This window comes from Chionomys nivalis, chromosome 20 (genome assembly GCF_950005125.1).
Source record: "Chionomys nivalis chromosome 20, mChiNiv1.1, whole genome shotgun sequence".
Classification (NCBI taxonomy): Eukaryota; Metazoa; Chordata; class Mammalia; order Rodentia; family Cricetidae; genus Chionomys; species Chionomys nivalis.
Genome location: NC_080105.1, coordinates 39133276 through 39148763, shown reverse-complemented (window position 1 = coordinate 39148763; position 15488 = coordinate 39133276). Strand labels below are relative to the sequence as shown.

General features: G+C 43.0%; 1 protein-coding gene across 8 annotated transcripts in view; it reads left to right on the top strand.

The window, feature by feature from the left end:
* The window catches only part of LOC130862994 (prolow-density lipoprotein receptor-related protein 1-like), a 128210-nt gene that overhangs the window by 36793 nt on the left and 75929 nt on the right, over nucleotides 1–15488 (top strand). For 3 of the 8 annotated variants that reach the window (XM_057752855.1, XM_057752853.1, XM_057752857.1), the window contains 9 exons: nucleotides 1871–2072; nucleotides 2161–2325; nucleotides 2652–2852; nucleotides 4776–5325; nucleotides 6164–6289; nucleotides 8166–8276; nucleotides 10391–10627; nucleotides 10807–11284; nucleotides 12757–12856. In XM_057752855.1, coding sequence (XP_057608838.1) covers nucleotides 1871–2072; nucleotides 2161–2325; nucleotides 2652–2852; nucleotides 4776–5325; nucleotides 6164–6289; nucleotides 8166–8276; nucleotides 10391–10627; nucleotides 10807–11284; nucleotides 12757–12856 — 2170 coding nt within the window. Of the gene's footprint in view, nucleotides 1–1870; nucleotides 2073–2160; nucleotides 2326–2651; nucleotides 2853–4775; nucleotides 5326–6163; nucleotides 6290–8165; nucleotides 8303–10390; nucleotides 10628–10806; nucleotides 11285–12756; nucleotides 12857–13237; nucleotides 13314–15488 lie in introns of those variants that run through there. The other 5 variants (XM_057752854.1, XM_057752861.1, XM_057752858.1 and 2 more) reach the window with 4 other exon arrangements.

The window sequence follows — 15488 nt, the reverse complement described above, 5'->3', positions numbered from 1 at the left end:
TGAGAAAGCTTTGTGTGTGTGTGTGTGTGTGCACGTGTGTGTGTGTGCATGCACATGTGTGTATGTTCCAGTGCTATGGCACACATGTGGAAGTCAGAAGACAGTTTGAAGGAGTTGGTTCACCCTTCCCATCATATGGTTTCCAAGAATTGAACTCAAGTGGTCAGGTTTCAAGGCAAGAGCTTTTACCATTGGTCCATCTCTCCAGCCCAAAGGCACACAAGTTCAGGTAATGTTCCCAGTCTGTCACTGGGATAACTACAGGTGTAACAGATACAAGAAAAAGATAGAGGGGATCTAGGGTCCAGTGGTAACCCACGTTTAATATCCTCATTCTTCTTTTTTTCTTGTGTAATATGAATTATTTTATTTATTTATTGATTGATTGATTTTTATTGAGCTCTATATTTTTCTCTGCTCCCCTCCCTGCCTCTCCCCTGCAACCCTCCCCCAAGGTCCCATGCCCCCAATTTACTCAGGAGATCTTGTTTTTTTTTTACTTTCTACTTCCCATGTACATTAGATGTATGTAAGTCTCTCTTGGTGTCCTCATTGTTGTCTAAGTTCTCTAGGATTGTGATTTGTAGGCTGGTTTTCTTTGCTTTATGTTAAAAAAAACCACTTATGAGTGGAGTGAATGCATGTGATAATTGTCTTTCTTTGTCTGGGTTACCTCACTCAAAATAATGTTTTCTAGCTCCGTCCATTTTTCTGAAAAATTCAAGATGTTGTTATTTTTTCTGCTGTGTAGTACTCCAATGTGGTGCTGTGTGCCACATTTTCCTTATCCATTCTTTGGTTGAGGGGCATTTAGGTTGCTTCTAGGTTCTGGCTATGACAGACAATGCTGCTATGAACATAGTTGAGCACATGTCCTTGTGACACGATTGAGCATCCAAAAGGGATATTACTGGGCCTTGAGGTTGTTTCTTAATTTTCAGAGAAATCGCCACACTGACATCCAAAGGGGCTGTTCCAGCTTGCATTCCCACCAGCAATGGAGGAGTGTTCCCTTTATCTTATAATCTCTCCAGCATAAGTTGTCATCAGAGTTTTTGATCTTGGCCATTCTTACAGGTGTAAGATGGAATCTCAGAGTTGTTTTGACTTGCATTGCTCTGATGACTAAGGATGTTGAACATTTTCTCTGTTGAGAGTTCTCTGTTTAGGTCTGTACTACATTTTTATTGGATTATTTGTTCTTTTGATGACTAATTTCTTGAGTTCTTTGTATATTTTGGAGATCAGACCTCTGTCTCATGTGGGGTTAGTGAAGATCTTTTCCCATTCTGTAGGCTGTCGTTTTGTCTTGTTAACCATGTCCTTTGCTTTCCAGAAGAAATTTTCAGCACAACTTTCAGAATACCAACAGTAGTTTCTGGTGGATTTAACAGCCACAGTGAATAATGTAGTCTCACACATCCATCCATGATAATTTTTAAAGCTATTTTTTAGCGTACTTTTCAACCTATTTTCATTTTTCCCCTTTTTTCTATTTTTTATTTTCTATGTTTGTAAACCCACCTTCTAGCTGAGGAGAGATTGGCAAGTTCCCTGGATCCTTTCCAGGTTGAGGACTACTGTACTCCCCAGCTTCTTGTGACAACCAATTGCCATAAAATTTCAAGAAAAACTTCCTTCTAATATTTCACAGTTATACTTAAGAAACTGAACTAATTAAAAATTGAGGAAAAAACTAATTGAGCCATCAGTCAGTATGTTTCCATTTTGCTATGACGACATTGAATTCTAAGCTACTACGTTTTGTATCCATTTGTAATCTTTGTAAGTAAACGTTTTAAGAAACGAATTGATAAGATGTTTTCTCCAAAGCACTATACTGCCTGAAAGCTGGCATTTACTCACACAGACTGATGTACTGGTCCAAAATTGGAGGAGAACCTCAAATAGAACAAGCTGGCATGGATGGGAGCAGCAGGAAGACGCTTGTCAATCAAGGTCTTGGTCGGCCAACTAGCCTCACTCTTGACCAGTTAAGCTGGAAGATATTCTGGTCTGATGAGAAATTTCACTGCATTGGCTCTGCCAACCTGGACGGCAGTGACATTAGTGTAAGTGTCCTTTTGACATTAGGCTCAGTTCAGATACCATGTGTCTTGTGTAAACCTCACCCCAGAAAGCTCACCTTCACCATTGTAGATGTTGCAGCTAACACAAATCAAGAACCCCTTTTCAGTCGCTGTGTTTGAAGATAAGATCTTCTGGTCTGATCTGAAGACGAGAACAATACAGCACATGGAGAAGATGACAGGCAAGGACAGGACTGTCCTCATCAAGCGTTCTGGACAGCCCTTTGCACTCAAGGTATGTGGAGTCCTCTTAAAATATCTTCCTGGTCCTCCAGGAAAAAGATATGTCTATGAGCTAGCCAATCACCAGGTTAGGTGGCATCCATCTATAGTGATTCCGAGCATTACCAGGGCTATGGATGTAGTTCTGTGGTAGAGTGGTACTTGCTAAGGGGACTTGAGGCTGTTTTCAATCCCTGCACATAGATAAAGAAAGACATAAGAGAAGGGAGGTAGAAGGTAAGGAAAAAAGGGGGAAGGGAAAGGAGAGGGGAAGAGAATCCATTGACTTTCTATTGGAAAGGATTTAGCACTGAGCAGCATCAAGCTCTTTTCTTTCAGATCATGCATGAAGTCCTCCAGCCCAGGTCTTCCAGTCCTTGCCTGGACAGGGGATGTTCTCACTTGTGCCTTCTGAGCCCACGAGCTAAGGGAAGCTGTCGTTGCCCAGTTGGCCTCCTGCTGGCAGATGATGGAATCACCTGTGTCTCTCTCCAAGAGTCTGCCTTTGTGTTCCTGGTATTGCCCACTGTTCTCACCCAGGTATTGTTCTAGTGCTTTTCTGACATTCCTATGCTTAATTCAGGTTCTGTTTTAACTTTGAGTATTAGACTTCTCCACATCCAGTTATAAATTGCAGAGGCCCCTTCCCTTGGAAATTTCTTAAAACAGAATCTAAAATTCTTAAAACTAAACATATGTTTAGTATTCACTGTGCTCTGGGTATTCTGTGATGTAGAAAATTTTGATTTTTTTTTTGCTTGTTTGGTTTTTTTCTTTTTTGTTTTCAGAGACAGGGTTTCTCTGTAGCTTTGGAGCCTGTCCTAGAACTAGCTCTGTAGACCAGGCTGGCCTTGAACTCACAGAAATCCACCTGCCTCTGCCTCCCAAGTGCTGGGATTAAAGGCATTGGCCACCACTGCCCAGCAGAACATTTTGATCTTAAAAGTTGTTTGGTTCTTGAGATGCATAAATGAAAATGATGCACATTTTAATTCCTCTAAGGCACTGGCTCTCATCCTTCTAAGGCTGAGAATACATGTTATGGTGACCTATCCCCACACCACAAAATTATTTTTATTGTTACTTCATAACAGTGATTGCATCCTGTTATGAATTATTATAAACATCTGTGTTTTGATCTTAGGAATCTTAACCCCTGTGAAAGGGTCATTCCATAGGAGTCGCAACCCACAGATTGAGAACCACTACTTTAAGACATATTAATACTCCAGAACACAGTGAAGTTAGGAAGTAGAGAGAATATTTGCCTCTGTTTAATTCCCCAAAGAGTCGTAAGGATTCAGATTAGCTTTGATCCAAGCGCTCCCTGGGTTCTAGCCTGGGAAGGAAGCACATTTTTAAGGATCACTTCTATCTCAGTTAGGGTTTCTAGTACTGTGAACAGATACCACCACGACCATGACAGCTCTTATTAAGAAAAACATTTCATTGGGACTGGCTTACAGTTCAGAGGTTCAGTCCGTTATCATGGCGGAGAGCATGGCGGCATGCAGGCAGATGTGGTGCCTCAGGAGTAGCTGAAAGTCCTACACTTTGCAGGCAACAGGAAGTCTGCTGAGACACTGGGCAGTATCCTGAGCATAGGAAACCTCAAAGCCCGCCCATTCAGTGACACACTTCCTCCAACAAAGCCACGCCTCCTACTAGTACCACTCCCTGTGAGGTTATGCCGGTCAATTACATTCAAACTACTGCAGTGCAGAAATGAACAGAGACTCAAAGTACAAACAAGCAAGTCCCCACTCAGAGGACTGGTGAGTTTGGGGCATTGTGAAACAATGAAATAAGTTTTGGGATTGGAGATCAGCTCCAGTGTCAGTGGGATGTTAATTGGTATCATTTAAAGATACTAGCAGTGATCACATCTTCAAAATGTGTGATGTGCTGCTTAGTTTTAGGTCAATTTGACAAAAGCTAGAGTTATCTTAAAAGAGGGAGTCTCAGTTGAGAAAAATGTGTCCATAAGATCCAACTGTAGGGCATTTTCTCAATTGGTGATCAATGAGGAGGGGCCCAGCCCATTGTGGGCAGTGCCATCCCTTGACTGGTGGTCTCAGGTTCTATAATAAAGCAGGCTGAGCAAACCAGTCAGTAGCACCCATCCATGGCCTCTATATCAGCACATGCCTCCAGGATCCCTTCCTGTTTGAGTTCCTGTCTTGACCTCTTTTGATGATGAACTATGATATAAACGCATAAGCCAAATAAACCCCTGTCCGCCCAACTTGCTTTTGGTCATGGTTACAGCAATAGTAACCTTGACTAAGACACGAGGGTTTTAGGAATCCTCCATGCTAGAGGCTCCAGGAAAGGAACACATTAACGGCTTTCTGCTTTCGGGAGTGGGAGGTCTGAAAACATTAATTTAAGGATTCTAGCGCCAATGTCATATCGAGATTTAAAACAAAAGAGAGGAGACTCGACCAGTACTATCCCCCGTAGATCTATCTGAAAAACCTTAAGACTGCGACACAACAAACAACTCTACCGGAACACAGAACGCTCCCCTTCACCAGCGTCAATCAGCTGGCCTCGGTGGATTATCTCATCCAGGAAAAGGCCCTCTACCTGTCAGAGCTGAATACCAGTGACATCAGCCTACTGAGGCTGGAAGAACCAGGGATCCTGTCATGGCAGAGAATCGTATCTGGGAAGGGGACAGTGGTTGACTTTGCTCTGGACTGGCTGAGTGGGAACATATATTGGATTGCCAGTGAGAACCCCCACGTCAATGTTGCTTCCTCCAAAGGCCAACATCCCATAGTCTTGCTCAGTGAAAACCTTTACCACCCAACCTCCATTGTCCTCCACCCACCTACAGCAGTCATGTGCTTGGCAGACCTGGGTTCTCAGGATGATGGGAGATATGGTGCCAGCATTGAATGTGCCTCAATGGATGGCAGCAGGAGAAGGGTGCTATGGCTGAAGTCCCAGGTACCTGTGGGCCTGGCTTTTTCGGATTCAGGGACCCGAGTATACTGGGCTGATACTGGTAAGTGATTAATATCTGCACCCTAAATATAAACCTGTCAGACCATGAACTGGGTAACGAAGTTCTGGTCAATGATCTTCAGCTATGAGCTTGCTTGCACAACTCAATCTACATCTGCCAACATAATAGAGACAAGGAAAGCCTTTTCCTAAGTAGCAGAGTATAGACCACAAAGTCATTTTCTGAGAACTCAGAAAGTCTGAATAGTGGGGAGATGGTTCATTGGGAAAGGCACCTGCCTTGCGAGCATGAGGACCTGTGTTTAGAGCCCAAGAAGCACATAGATCTGCCCACCGTAGCACATGGTGGTAATCCCAGTTGCCCTATGATGACATTGGAGGTGGGAGCTTATGGGTCAGCTAGCCTGGTATACGCGGTAGCAAGAACCAAAGAGCTTCTGCCTCAAACAAGAAACCTGACTTTGACAGCTGACCTTAAAACATGCTGTGACACAAGCACACCTGCACTCACGTGTGTATACATGACTGACACACTTATCGTGAACACACACACACAACATAGACTGTATAAATTGTGCATGTACATATGTACTGTGCATATATATATACATATATATGCAAATCACTGTGACTCACACACCACATATACTATATACTATATATATACTATACATATATAAAATATATGCATATATGTACCCATATATAGATGCAAATCACTATGACTCATTGTTACAAAGAGGTGAATGAGGGAAGAATCGGTTTCAGAGCCTGGATGGCAAACAGCATCATCCTGAAGCTGAGGCAAGACATATCAAGTTCCAGGATAAAGTACAGCTTTGGGGACTAAACAAAACTAACTAAGCATCTCTTCCTAGGGCAGGGGCTTATCCAAAGTATTCAGCTAGACGGCTCGGGGTACAGAGTGGAGCACCAAGGAGTAAAGGGTCTTCATCTCTTTGCACGTGGCCAAGACATGATGCTGTGGACAACAGTTGATGGCGGTAGGTCTTGTTGTATGGATTGAACCGTGATCTGAATTTACTCCTGCCCTCCAAAGAGCATCTGCTTCTTCTTAGCGCCTGTCCCTAGCAGTGTCTTACTCTCGGAAGAAATGCTGACTTCCTTAGCCTAGAGGAGGGTGTGTGACAATGCCTCTGAGGCTTGGAGGACCTGTCACTTACTTGGTTACTCTTTATATCAGCACTTCTCAACCTTCCTAAGGCTGCGACCCTTTATACAGTTCCTCATGTTGTGGTGACCCCCCAACCATAACATTATTTCATTGGTACTTCATAACTGTAATTTTTCACTGTTCTGAATCATAATGTAAAATAACGTAAATATCTAATATATAGGATATTCAATAGGGGTCGCGACCCACAGGTTGAGAACCCCTGCTCTCTATGACTATGCTTAGGTCCTTAAATGTCTGTATTTCATTTGATGCTTCTTACTGCTATGCCACCAATCTGTCACTGTGACAAAATGCGCCTGACAACCGACTCACGAGGAGAAGAGGATTTGGATTCATAGCTCCATGGGTTTCGGGGCACTTGTCTGGTTGCATTTGGCTCTTTGGTGAGGAAGTATATCGCGATGTGTCATGTGGCAGAGAAACAAATTGTCCCATGGATGCAAAAAGCAAAGAGAGAGAACAAGGAAGGCCAGGGACCTAAAATTCCCATCTATGGCATACCCTTAGCAACCTAACTTCCTTCCCCTTAGCCCTAAGTTGGAGACCAAGCCTTCAATACATGGACCTTTGGATAACCTTATGCAAGAGAGAAGTAGACCCGGAATTGGAACAAGGGGCATGTCTGCTCTCAGTTACTAGCTATCCCAGCTTCCCCATCAAATGGCAGGACGTGTCATAGTTGACAAAGTAAACCTGAGGCACAAGGTGGACTTTCTCTTCTCATTTTTTAAATTACTTTTCCTAGACCACATAAAAGAAATGGGTTTCACTGTGACATTTTCACACATGTTGGTTGTTAATAGTTTGTGACAGCCTTTCCCAAAGCCCCATTCCCTATGCTGTTGCCCTCGTCCATCCCTGCTTCTGCTTTCCTGGCACACACACAGCTTTTTTCAGGACTCGAGTGTGGCCATTTCTAGCATATTAAGGGGGTTGCCCCAAATCCCAGGATTCTAGTACATTATGGTGTCTATGCTAGAGGCCTGGGAATAAACTCTGGGTGAGTATCTAGACTTGATGAAACTGCAGAAAAGGTTTAAAATAAACCTGTCTTCTTCAATGTCCAGGTGTCAATCATCCCCAGCCGAACGTGTTCCCAGATCCTCCCTACCTCCAAGTGTCTGAGGTGTGGGATGAGCCACTTCCCTACCTCTTTAGGATCCCGCACATCACCTCCTACAAGGGAGCTATTTCCAGACACACGTTCTAATCAATTTTGAGACAATCCCTCAATGCATAGCCCACATTTATGTGTCACTTGTTCTTTCTAGTTCAACATTCAATTAATTTATTGACATGTAACTTTGATATTTTTGTGTGTCGTTTTTTTGAAACAGCGTCTCACTCTGTAGCCCCAAATTCAGTCTTCCTGTCTCAGCTTCCAAAGTGCTAATGTTATAAGTGTTTGTCACCACGCATGCCTAACAGGTGACTCTGCTGTGGAGGACATGCCATGTGACCTGGTTTGGGTTGGAAATTTGTCATTTTTAAAGGTTCTCTCAGCATTTCTTTCTCACAATGAAATGCAGAAAAATATGCACCCAGTCTGAAAATTTTTTTTTTGCTTTGGTGGCTCACTCAGATGAGTTAAAGTTTTTCTCCTAAGCTCACTTCATTGCCTAGGAACGGTTCTGCCATGGATTTTCTTTCTGTTAACAGTTATTCTCTGGCTTTTGTTTCAGCCCAGATCACCAAAGTTTGGTACAGCAAAGCTCAAGTCTCGGAAAACCAATGGTTTCAAGTAGACCAGAAGGTTGTAGACCTAAAAGTTTATAGTACACTTAGTCAACAGGGTAAGTACACCTCCTGTGATTGTGACAACATTGCAGTCAGCCCGCTGACTTCCCGCAGAGGGGGCACTCTGCCCTACCATCTCCTTGGAGTGCCTTTGTGTTTCCCATGATGTAAAAATATTCCTGTCTAAAACTCTTACTGGTCTGCCCAATGTGGGTGTGTATATGCCATTCTCCACTGTCTGGGTCAGGTACACCATTGACCCCACTGTCTTCTGAACTGGGTACCAAGCATGGCCATGGTAAATCCATTGGGCTGGGAGTTGATGGATTCGGTGTGCTGGCTTTCAAAAGAAGAGACTAGAATATCACACATACACACACACACAGAGAGAGAGAGAGAGAGAGAGAGAGAGAGAGAGAGAGAGAGAGAGAGAGAGAGTCATATCTCTTCTATTTTCAGTGCCTTTCAATAGTGTTGTACTGAGATCAGACCCTTTACACAGGGACCTTTGGGGGACACTAAAGATCTACACTATAAAACTTGAGTTCTGCTTCACTTTCTTTTTCTTAAGTTTTATTTTATTAGTTTTTTTTTTCCTTCATGGACCTTCCAGACTCCGGCTTTCAGCAGCTGATGTTTGATTTCCTTTTCTGTGTTGTTGTTTTGTGTACTTGCTGTTCTTGGGATCTACCCAGCCGTTGTGAACACAGGGCCTGAGTGTTACCAATGAATGTTACCAGCCTCCTCCACTCACAACTTTTTTAAAATTGAAAACAGATTAGTTTCATATTGTATATTCTGATTACTCTTTCCCCTCGTCCAATTTCTCCTAGACACTCCCCATTTCCCTCACACCCAAATCCACACTCTTACTCTTTCACATTAGAATACAAACAGGCATCTAAAATAATAGTAGTAATAGAAATAAAATAACATAAAATAAAGGCATAAACCACAGTAGGACAAAATAAACAGGGAAGAAAAGAGCCAAGGAAAAAACACAAGAAACAGACACTAAGACACACAATATTCAAATACACAGAAATCTATTAGACTCAGAAACCAGAATATATCACTTTGTTCTTGTAGACTAAACAATACTAATATTATTATAAACAAAATGCCACTTGAGACAAGAAACACCTGGTGGTTGGTGCAGGCTGGTGGTTCTATTTGGTGGGGACTGAGGCAGGATGAGGTTAATCTCAAGGTCTGTCTGGCTTATAGAGTGAGTTCAAGGCTATCTGTGGAACATAGTGAGATCCTGTCTTTAAAAAAGGGGGGCTGGAGGGTCAGCATGTCTCTTGCCTACTACATATGAGACTTTGGGTCGAATCTTCAGCAACACACACACACACAATCTTTGAAGCAAAGCTAACCTTCATTCTATGCACCATGAGTTATATCTACATTTGATGTTGATTGAGCCTTAAAGCTTCAACTTATGAACAGTCAGAGATGGTCTTGACACATTAGTTTTAAGAGAATGTGGCCCCACTGTTTTTTGGGTTTTTTTGTTTGTTTGTTTGTTTTTGTGAGCATCAAGCCCCACGAAAGAGGGCTAGTCATGTGGGGGGGCTGCTAGTCTTGGATCAATAAGGAAATAATTTTTAGACTTCCTCCAAGTGATAGATGATCACTCAAGTTTTCTGTTTCTTAGTTCTTAGAGCAAGAACTCTGTGCCACGTGCCTGGAATGTCCCACACGACAAGACCATTAGAAGTTTAAGACTAAGCCTTGAGGAATGATCTTAAATGAGAAATGGCTCCCTTAACCAGACTATGAAAAGGATGATAAACCTCCCAGCTTCACTGCTTTCAACTAAAAATAGTTTTATTTCCAAGGCCTTTCTGGTTCTGTCATTGGATGGGTTTGACTGAAAAACACCCACAATATAGTCTTGATTGATTAAGAAGTCACCTCAATTTTTCTTAAGGTGGTCCCCTGTTAAACATTTAAAGCCACATTGATCTATGAAGAATTATTAATTACTCAGAGCCTCATTAACTGAAAGGAGTCAAATGGAAGAGCTATCTAATTTGTTGGGAACATCTGCATCTTTTGATGATAACGTATTTATAAAACGCATGTAGAAAACTCTTTCGGAGCCTATAAATCTTTGATATATTTTTGGCTTTCTGGTTTGGGAATGGGCTGGGGTGTTATACAGGTAACAACAGCTGCTCCACAGACAATGGAGGATGCAGTCACATCTGTTTACCAAATCCTGAGGGCAAGACTTGCAGGTGTCCTGTGGGCTACTGCTTGGTTGATGGTCACACGTGCGTGGAAGCTGTCCAGTGCTCTCTGCAATCACGATCTTGTAAGGACGGTCAGAAGCGCATTTCCACAGAGCAAGTTTGCGATGGTCATGTTGACTGTCTGGATGGATCTGATGAAGTGGCCTGTGAGTACCTCCTACCCAGCCCCCGCTGTACATCAGTGTTCATGGCTTTGGAGAATATCCAAATCAATGCCATCCCTTAAATATCTGTCATTGATTCCACCAATTTAAATATGACTGAGTAACCATCACCTAGAGGAAGGAGGTTGGACAAACAGTTCCATCTGCCTTGATTCTTGTAGGTCTGAATCCAGATAAAAGCCGTTCCACATCAATACTTAAGAAGCCGGAAGTTCAGAAACGGTTGACACCAGAAGCTTCCAAACTTTTCCAGGCTACTGAGTCCACCACAGGTGAACATCTAGGACAAGAAGGGATGCGGCATCCTGTCAGAAAAACACTAACCACGTCAATGCCTGCCCCAGATAGCAAGATCCCCCAAACCAAGGGAAGAGAGGAAACTGTTGATTCCAGGGCTCTACCGGAGGCAAATCATGTGCCCTGTAGCCAAGACTTTTGCAATGGAAGAGGGGTCTGCACCATGGAAGGAAAGCTGAGGAGATGCCTCTGCCTGGCGGAATATAATGGAGAGTTCTGCCAAGAAGCAACCCGTGGCCTGGCCACTGGCTATGTGGCCCTAAGTGTCGCAGTTGCTTTATGGGCGATTCTGGCAGTTCTGGGGCTCTTTCTGCGTTTCAGAAGAAAACGTAAATCCAAAAGGTGAGCGACTGGTAGTGTCTTCATGGAAGAATTCCCTTTCAAAGGCATCTTATAAAATAACACGAGTGGGGTTGAGAATTTAAGTCCGCTCTAGGGATTCATATCCAGAGGAAGGGTTGAGATGATGAGGCACCTGTTAAATGACCCAGAAAAGTAGTAATTGGGTCATTCTCCTTGAGTGAGACCTCAGGTGTGTCATTCAGTGTGGGGCCTGAGACACTTGCCAGGGTAAAATCTGATTGAACGGTCGTCAGTGATGAAGCTACAGGAATGAAAGTGAGGTTTCCCCAACAATAGAGTCATGAGGGAGCACCAGCGATTGAAGGTGTTTGTCAGGAGGTTATGAATCTGCTAAAGTACCAGGCTGGGGATCACAAACATAAATTAATGTTCTCAAGAAGGCTGGAAGCCTGAGATGGAAGTGTTAGCACAGCGCTTCGTTTTCTTGTTTATCCCCGTGGCTGGTAGATGCTGGGGTGTCTTCCTTTGCCCTTCACAAGGTCTTCCCCTCTATGTGTGTCTGCACCCCTCTTCTCATGTTGTGGTGGGGTTCCTTCTGTTGGTCTCCTTTAGCTTTGGTGCCTCTTTAAAAAGTCTACATTTTGTGGACTTGGTGTATTGCAGGGCACAATGTAGCTCACACCTGGAGATGAAATTCAGGACTAATGAAAAGAATTTACACCAAGTTTTATCCAAGGGCAAGAAAGCCATTAAAGGAACAAACAGTAACCAAATGGTACTTGTGACATTGTGAGATACAGGAGGAAGGTGTGTTTGAAGAAAGTGATTGAACGGACTGAGAAAGAACATTAAGCAGCCTAGAGATGAGGAATTGTAAAGGGGCCTAACGCTTTAGAAGCTGTCTCATTGTTCTGCCTTCAATTCATAGACCAAAGAAAAGGCAGGAAAATGAACACGTCCAAGCAAATGCTAATTAATATGTAACTAGTTCACTCTTGCTCCTTCTGCTATTTTTACCTGCTTTCCTGCTTAACTTGTCCCACTGCCCCTTACCTGTCCTTGAAGTTATTTCTCATTGACTGGCCACTGGCCTTCCTTCAGGAGAGAATCAATCCTATATTTGCATAATAACACATAATAATCAACTCAAGTGCTATCCACTCTAGATCACTTGCTTTATTTAAGAGATTATTAAAATGAAACACAGTTTCTATGTAATTAACCATGACAGTGGATAAATGATTGTATACTTTTTAGATTTATTTATTTTTACATATTGGATGTGTTTGTCTGAATGCATGCATGTCCACTGTGTGCACAGCACCTTCAGAGGCCAGAAGAGGCCATTGAATCCCTGGAACTGGAGTTCCAGACAGTTTTGAGCATCTGTGTGGATACTGGAAACTGAATTCAGGTCCTCTGCAAGAGCAGGATGTGCTCTTAAGCACTGACCCATCCCTCCCTTGGTTTGTACGCAAGCTATTGTTTTGATATTGTTTCTGTGATTGTAGAACATCGTCAAGAAATTTGGACTATGATAAAGAAAACAGCCAAGAAGAAGAAAATCTAATGAATAGCGAAACTTTTGTCAATGAAGTCTATGATGAGCAGGTATGCCAAGGGGGGCTGGGAACACTCTGAGGAAAAAGGTTGGTGAGACAAGCTTAGAGTACAACTGTGGAAAGTCCGAGCTGGGTGAACGTGGCTGTTGTTTATACCAAACTTCTGCTTACTAAGTCCTTGGTCTTTAGCTCTGCTTTGAAGAATTACAAGGAAACATGCATTAAGTTGTAGCCTAGACGTTTCAGTGGCGTGCACACATGGGCCGAGTTCTTTAGGGAGTGGGGTGGGCTGTTCCTGGATTAGAGATCCCCCCGGAAACTTTGCTACTCCTTCCCTGTGGTCTCCCCATCTCCAAGTTCCACCAACTCTATCTCCTTGTTCTGTGTGAATGTAGCATATATTTTCTCAACTCCAACTCTTTTCCCACAGGAATCCTTAACCTCTTTACAAACTGAATGACCTCGTTAACAAAGAGCTGACACCTCTCAATAAATATTGTCTGTCCAGTTCGTTGTCTGCTCTCTTCACTTCCTGAACCGTTTGTGGTAAATGCTAATTACTTCAAGTGATTCCTTCTGAAATTAGAGGCGGTCTTCTGGTTTTGCTAGTGGGTTTTTTAAAACTGTAGATTCTTCGATTTGGTGAGAATTCAATTTGAACTACATATAGCTGAGGCCAAGACTCAGCTACGAGGGATCCTTACCCCTGGTCACCTGACCCAGTGCCAGTCAGAAGTGCTAGATTTAAATCTTGAGTCTGACACTGACTTCGTGGCCTCTAATCCTCTGAACCGGTTTCCTGGTTTATCAAAGATCTTCTTGCCCCTCAGTTAGAAGCCAAGTTCCTGCAGGGTGGCGAGTGTTCAAGTATTTGTTCTTCAGCATCAGCATCATAGGTAAATTTCACCTCTAGGCTGGCACTCCTTTGTAAAAACTGTTTTCTTTATGATAACTTCAGTCAGTTCTGAAATGAACAGAATGGGTAAATATCCTTTGTAGATATAGAATCTCAGACACGTGCTATGTCTAATGCTATTTAAAATGACGTCAGTGGGAATTGTGGTCATCACCATAGGAAGTAGGCTACACCGAGATTCATCCTAACTAGCTCTTGCCTGCTGGGGATCACACAAGTGCTTGGCCTGCCAATATATCTGCTGGTCTTGCTAGATTCTTACTGCTTCATGAAATCAAAGACACTGAATTTATGATGTACATAGGGTCACAACAGTAGTGTGGTCTAAAATTTGGTGGGAGCAACCTTGGACAAAGCACTTTGTCTTGTGTAATGCCTGTGTATGGCTTAGCATGGTACGTGAATCCAGTCACATGAGTCTAAACTGTAATGAACCCAATATCACTTAGGAGAGTTTTCTAGTTTGGGTCTTTTCTAGACTTTTGAATTTTGTCTCACAGAATGAGTTTGTGCAGCTCACTAAGGCTAACGGGAAGCTCTATTATTTCTGTGGGCAATGCATAAAATGTTCTGAGCTCTTCAGTGAGGTATGAAATCTGATAAGAAAAGATCAGCTTGACCAGAAGAACAAATGCCAGGGACGCCTCCCTTCCTGATTAGGCCGTGCTGGGTCTTTCTGTCTTGATGATAGGATGAGCATCATTAAGTTGTGTGTGAGTTCAGCGGTATGTGCGAGAACTCATCCCGCATTCCAGGACCCTGTGTCCCTTCGCCCACAAAAGGGCTTTATCTTTCTATCTCTGAAAAACTAACATCACTGACCGTTCTGCCCTTGTCCACACATGTATGAAAAGAACATGAATAGAATCAGGCTCCACAATGGATATGGATGATAAACATCTGTATTATTATCACTTTGGGTAGCCTGGAGTTGCTGTCCTATTTCCCTGGGGACCTTCTTGCAGACCCTCAGGACTTGCGTTCTGGTTAGACCCGTCGGCTTCTGCAGGCTCTGGGCTTGAATGTGACTGTCACTGAGTGTGTCAGTCACTCCTGCGTCCCAGAACCCAGAAATTCCTGTCATTTCCTTTGCTTCTGGGAGGAATATGGTTGTGGACCATATTCAGTCAGCTACCAGTGTGTTGTGTATCGCCCCTCCTCCTCTTATCACGTCTCTGACCTGGCTATGTTTTCCTATGAGTCTAAGCTTAAGTATATTCATTGTGAATCCATTTTAACACAACTCTTAATGCCTTCTCCATTCAAGGGTTTATAAAATATACCGAGTGTCCATTTCATCAGAAGGACATGCTTTTAGAATCGAATCTCAAGACTGTATTGAATCTCAAACTATTCCTACCTCCTGAACGGGTGTGTCAGTTCCACAATCTTATCAGCTGCTTAAAATGATATATTTTAAACTACAAGAGTCTCCTAGTGTGACAATATCTGCATTAACTGTTAATTTACCAGTTTCTTTACACGTAATGTTATCACAACCTCTAGTTTATGGCTTCTTAGCTAGTGCTGCTGTGATGAAATACCACAATTAAAACAAGCGGAGAAGGCAAGTGTTTAGTTGACAAATCCTGAATCACAGCCCAGTTACATTATCCAAGGCAAGAACTCAAAACAGGCTGAAACCTGGAGGTAGGAGCTGATGCAGAGGCCATGGAGGGGGGCTGCTTACTGGCTTGCTTCTCGTGGCTTGCTCAGCCTGCTTTCTAATAGAACTCAAGACCACCAGTTCAGGGCTGGCCCCACC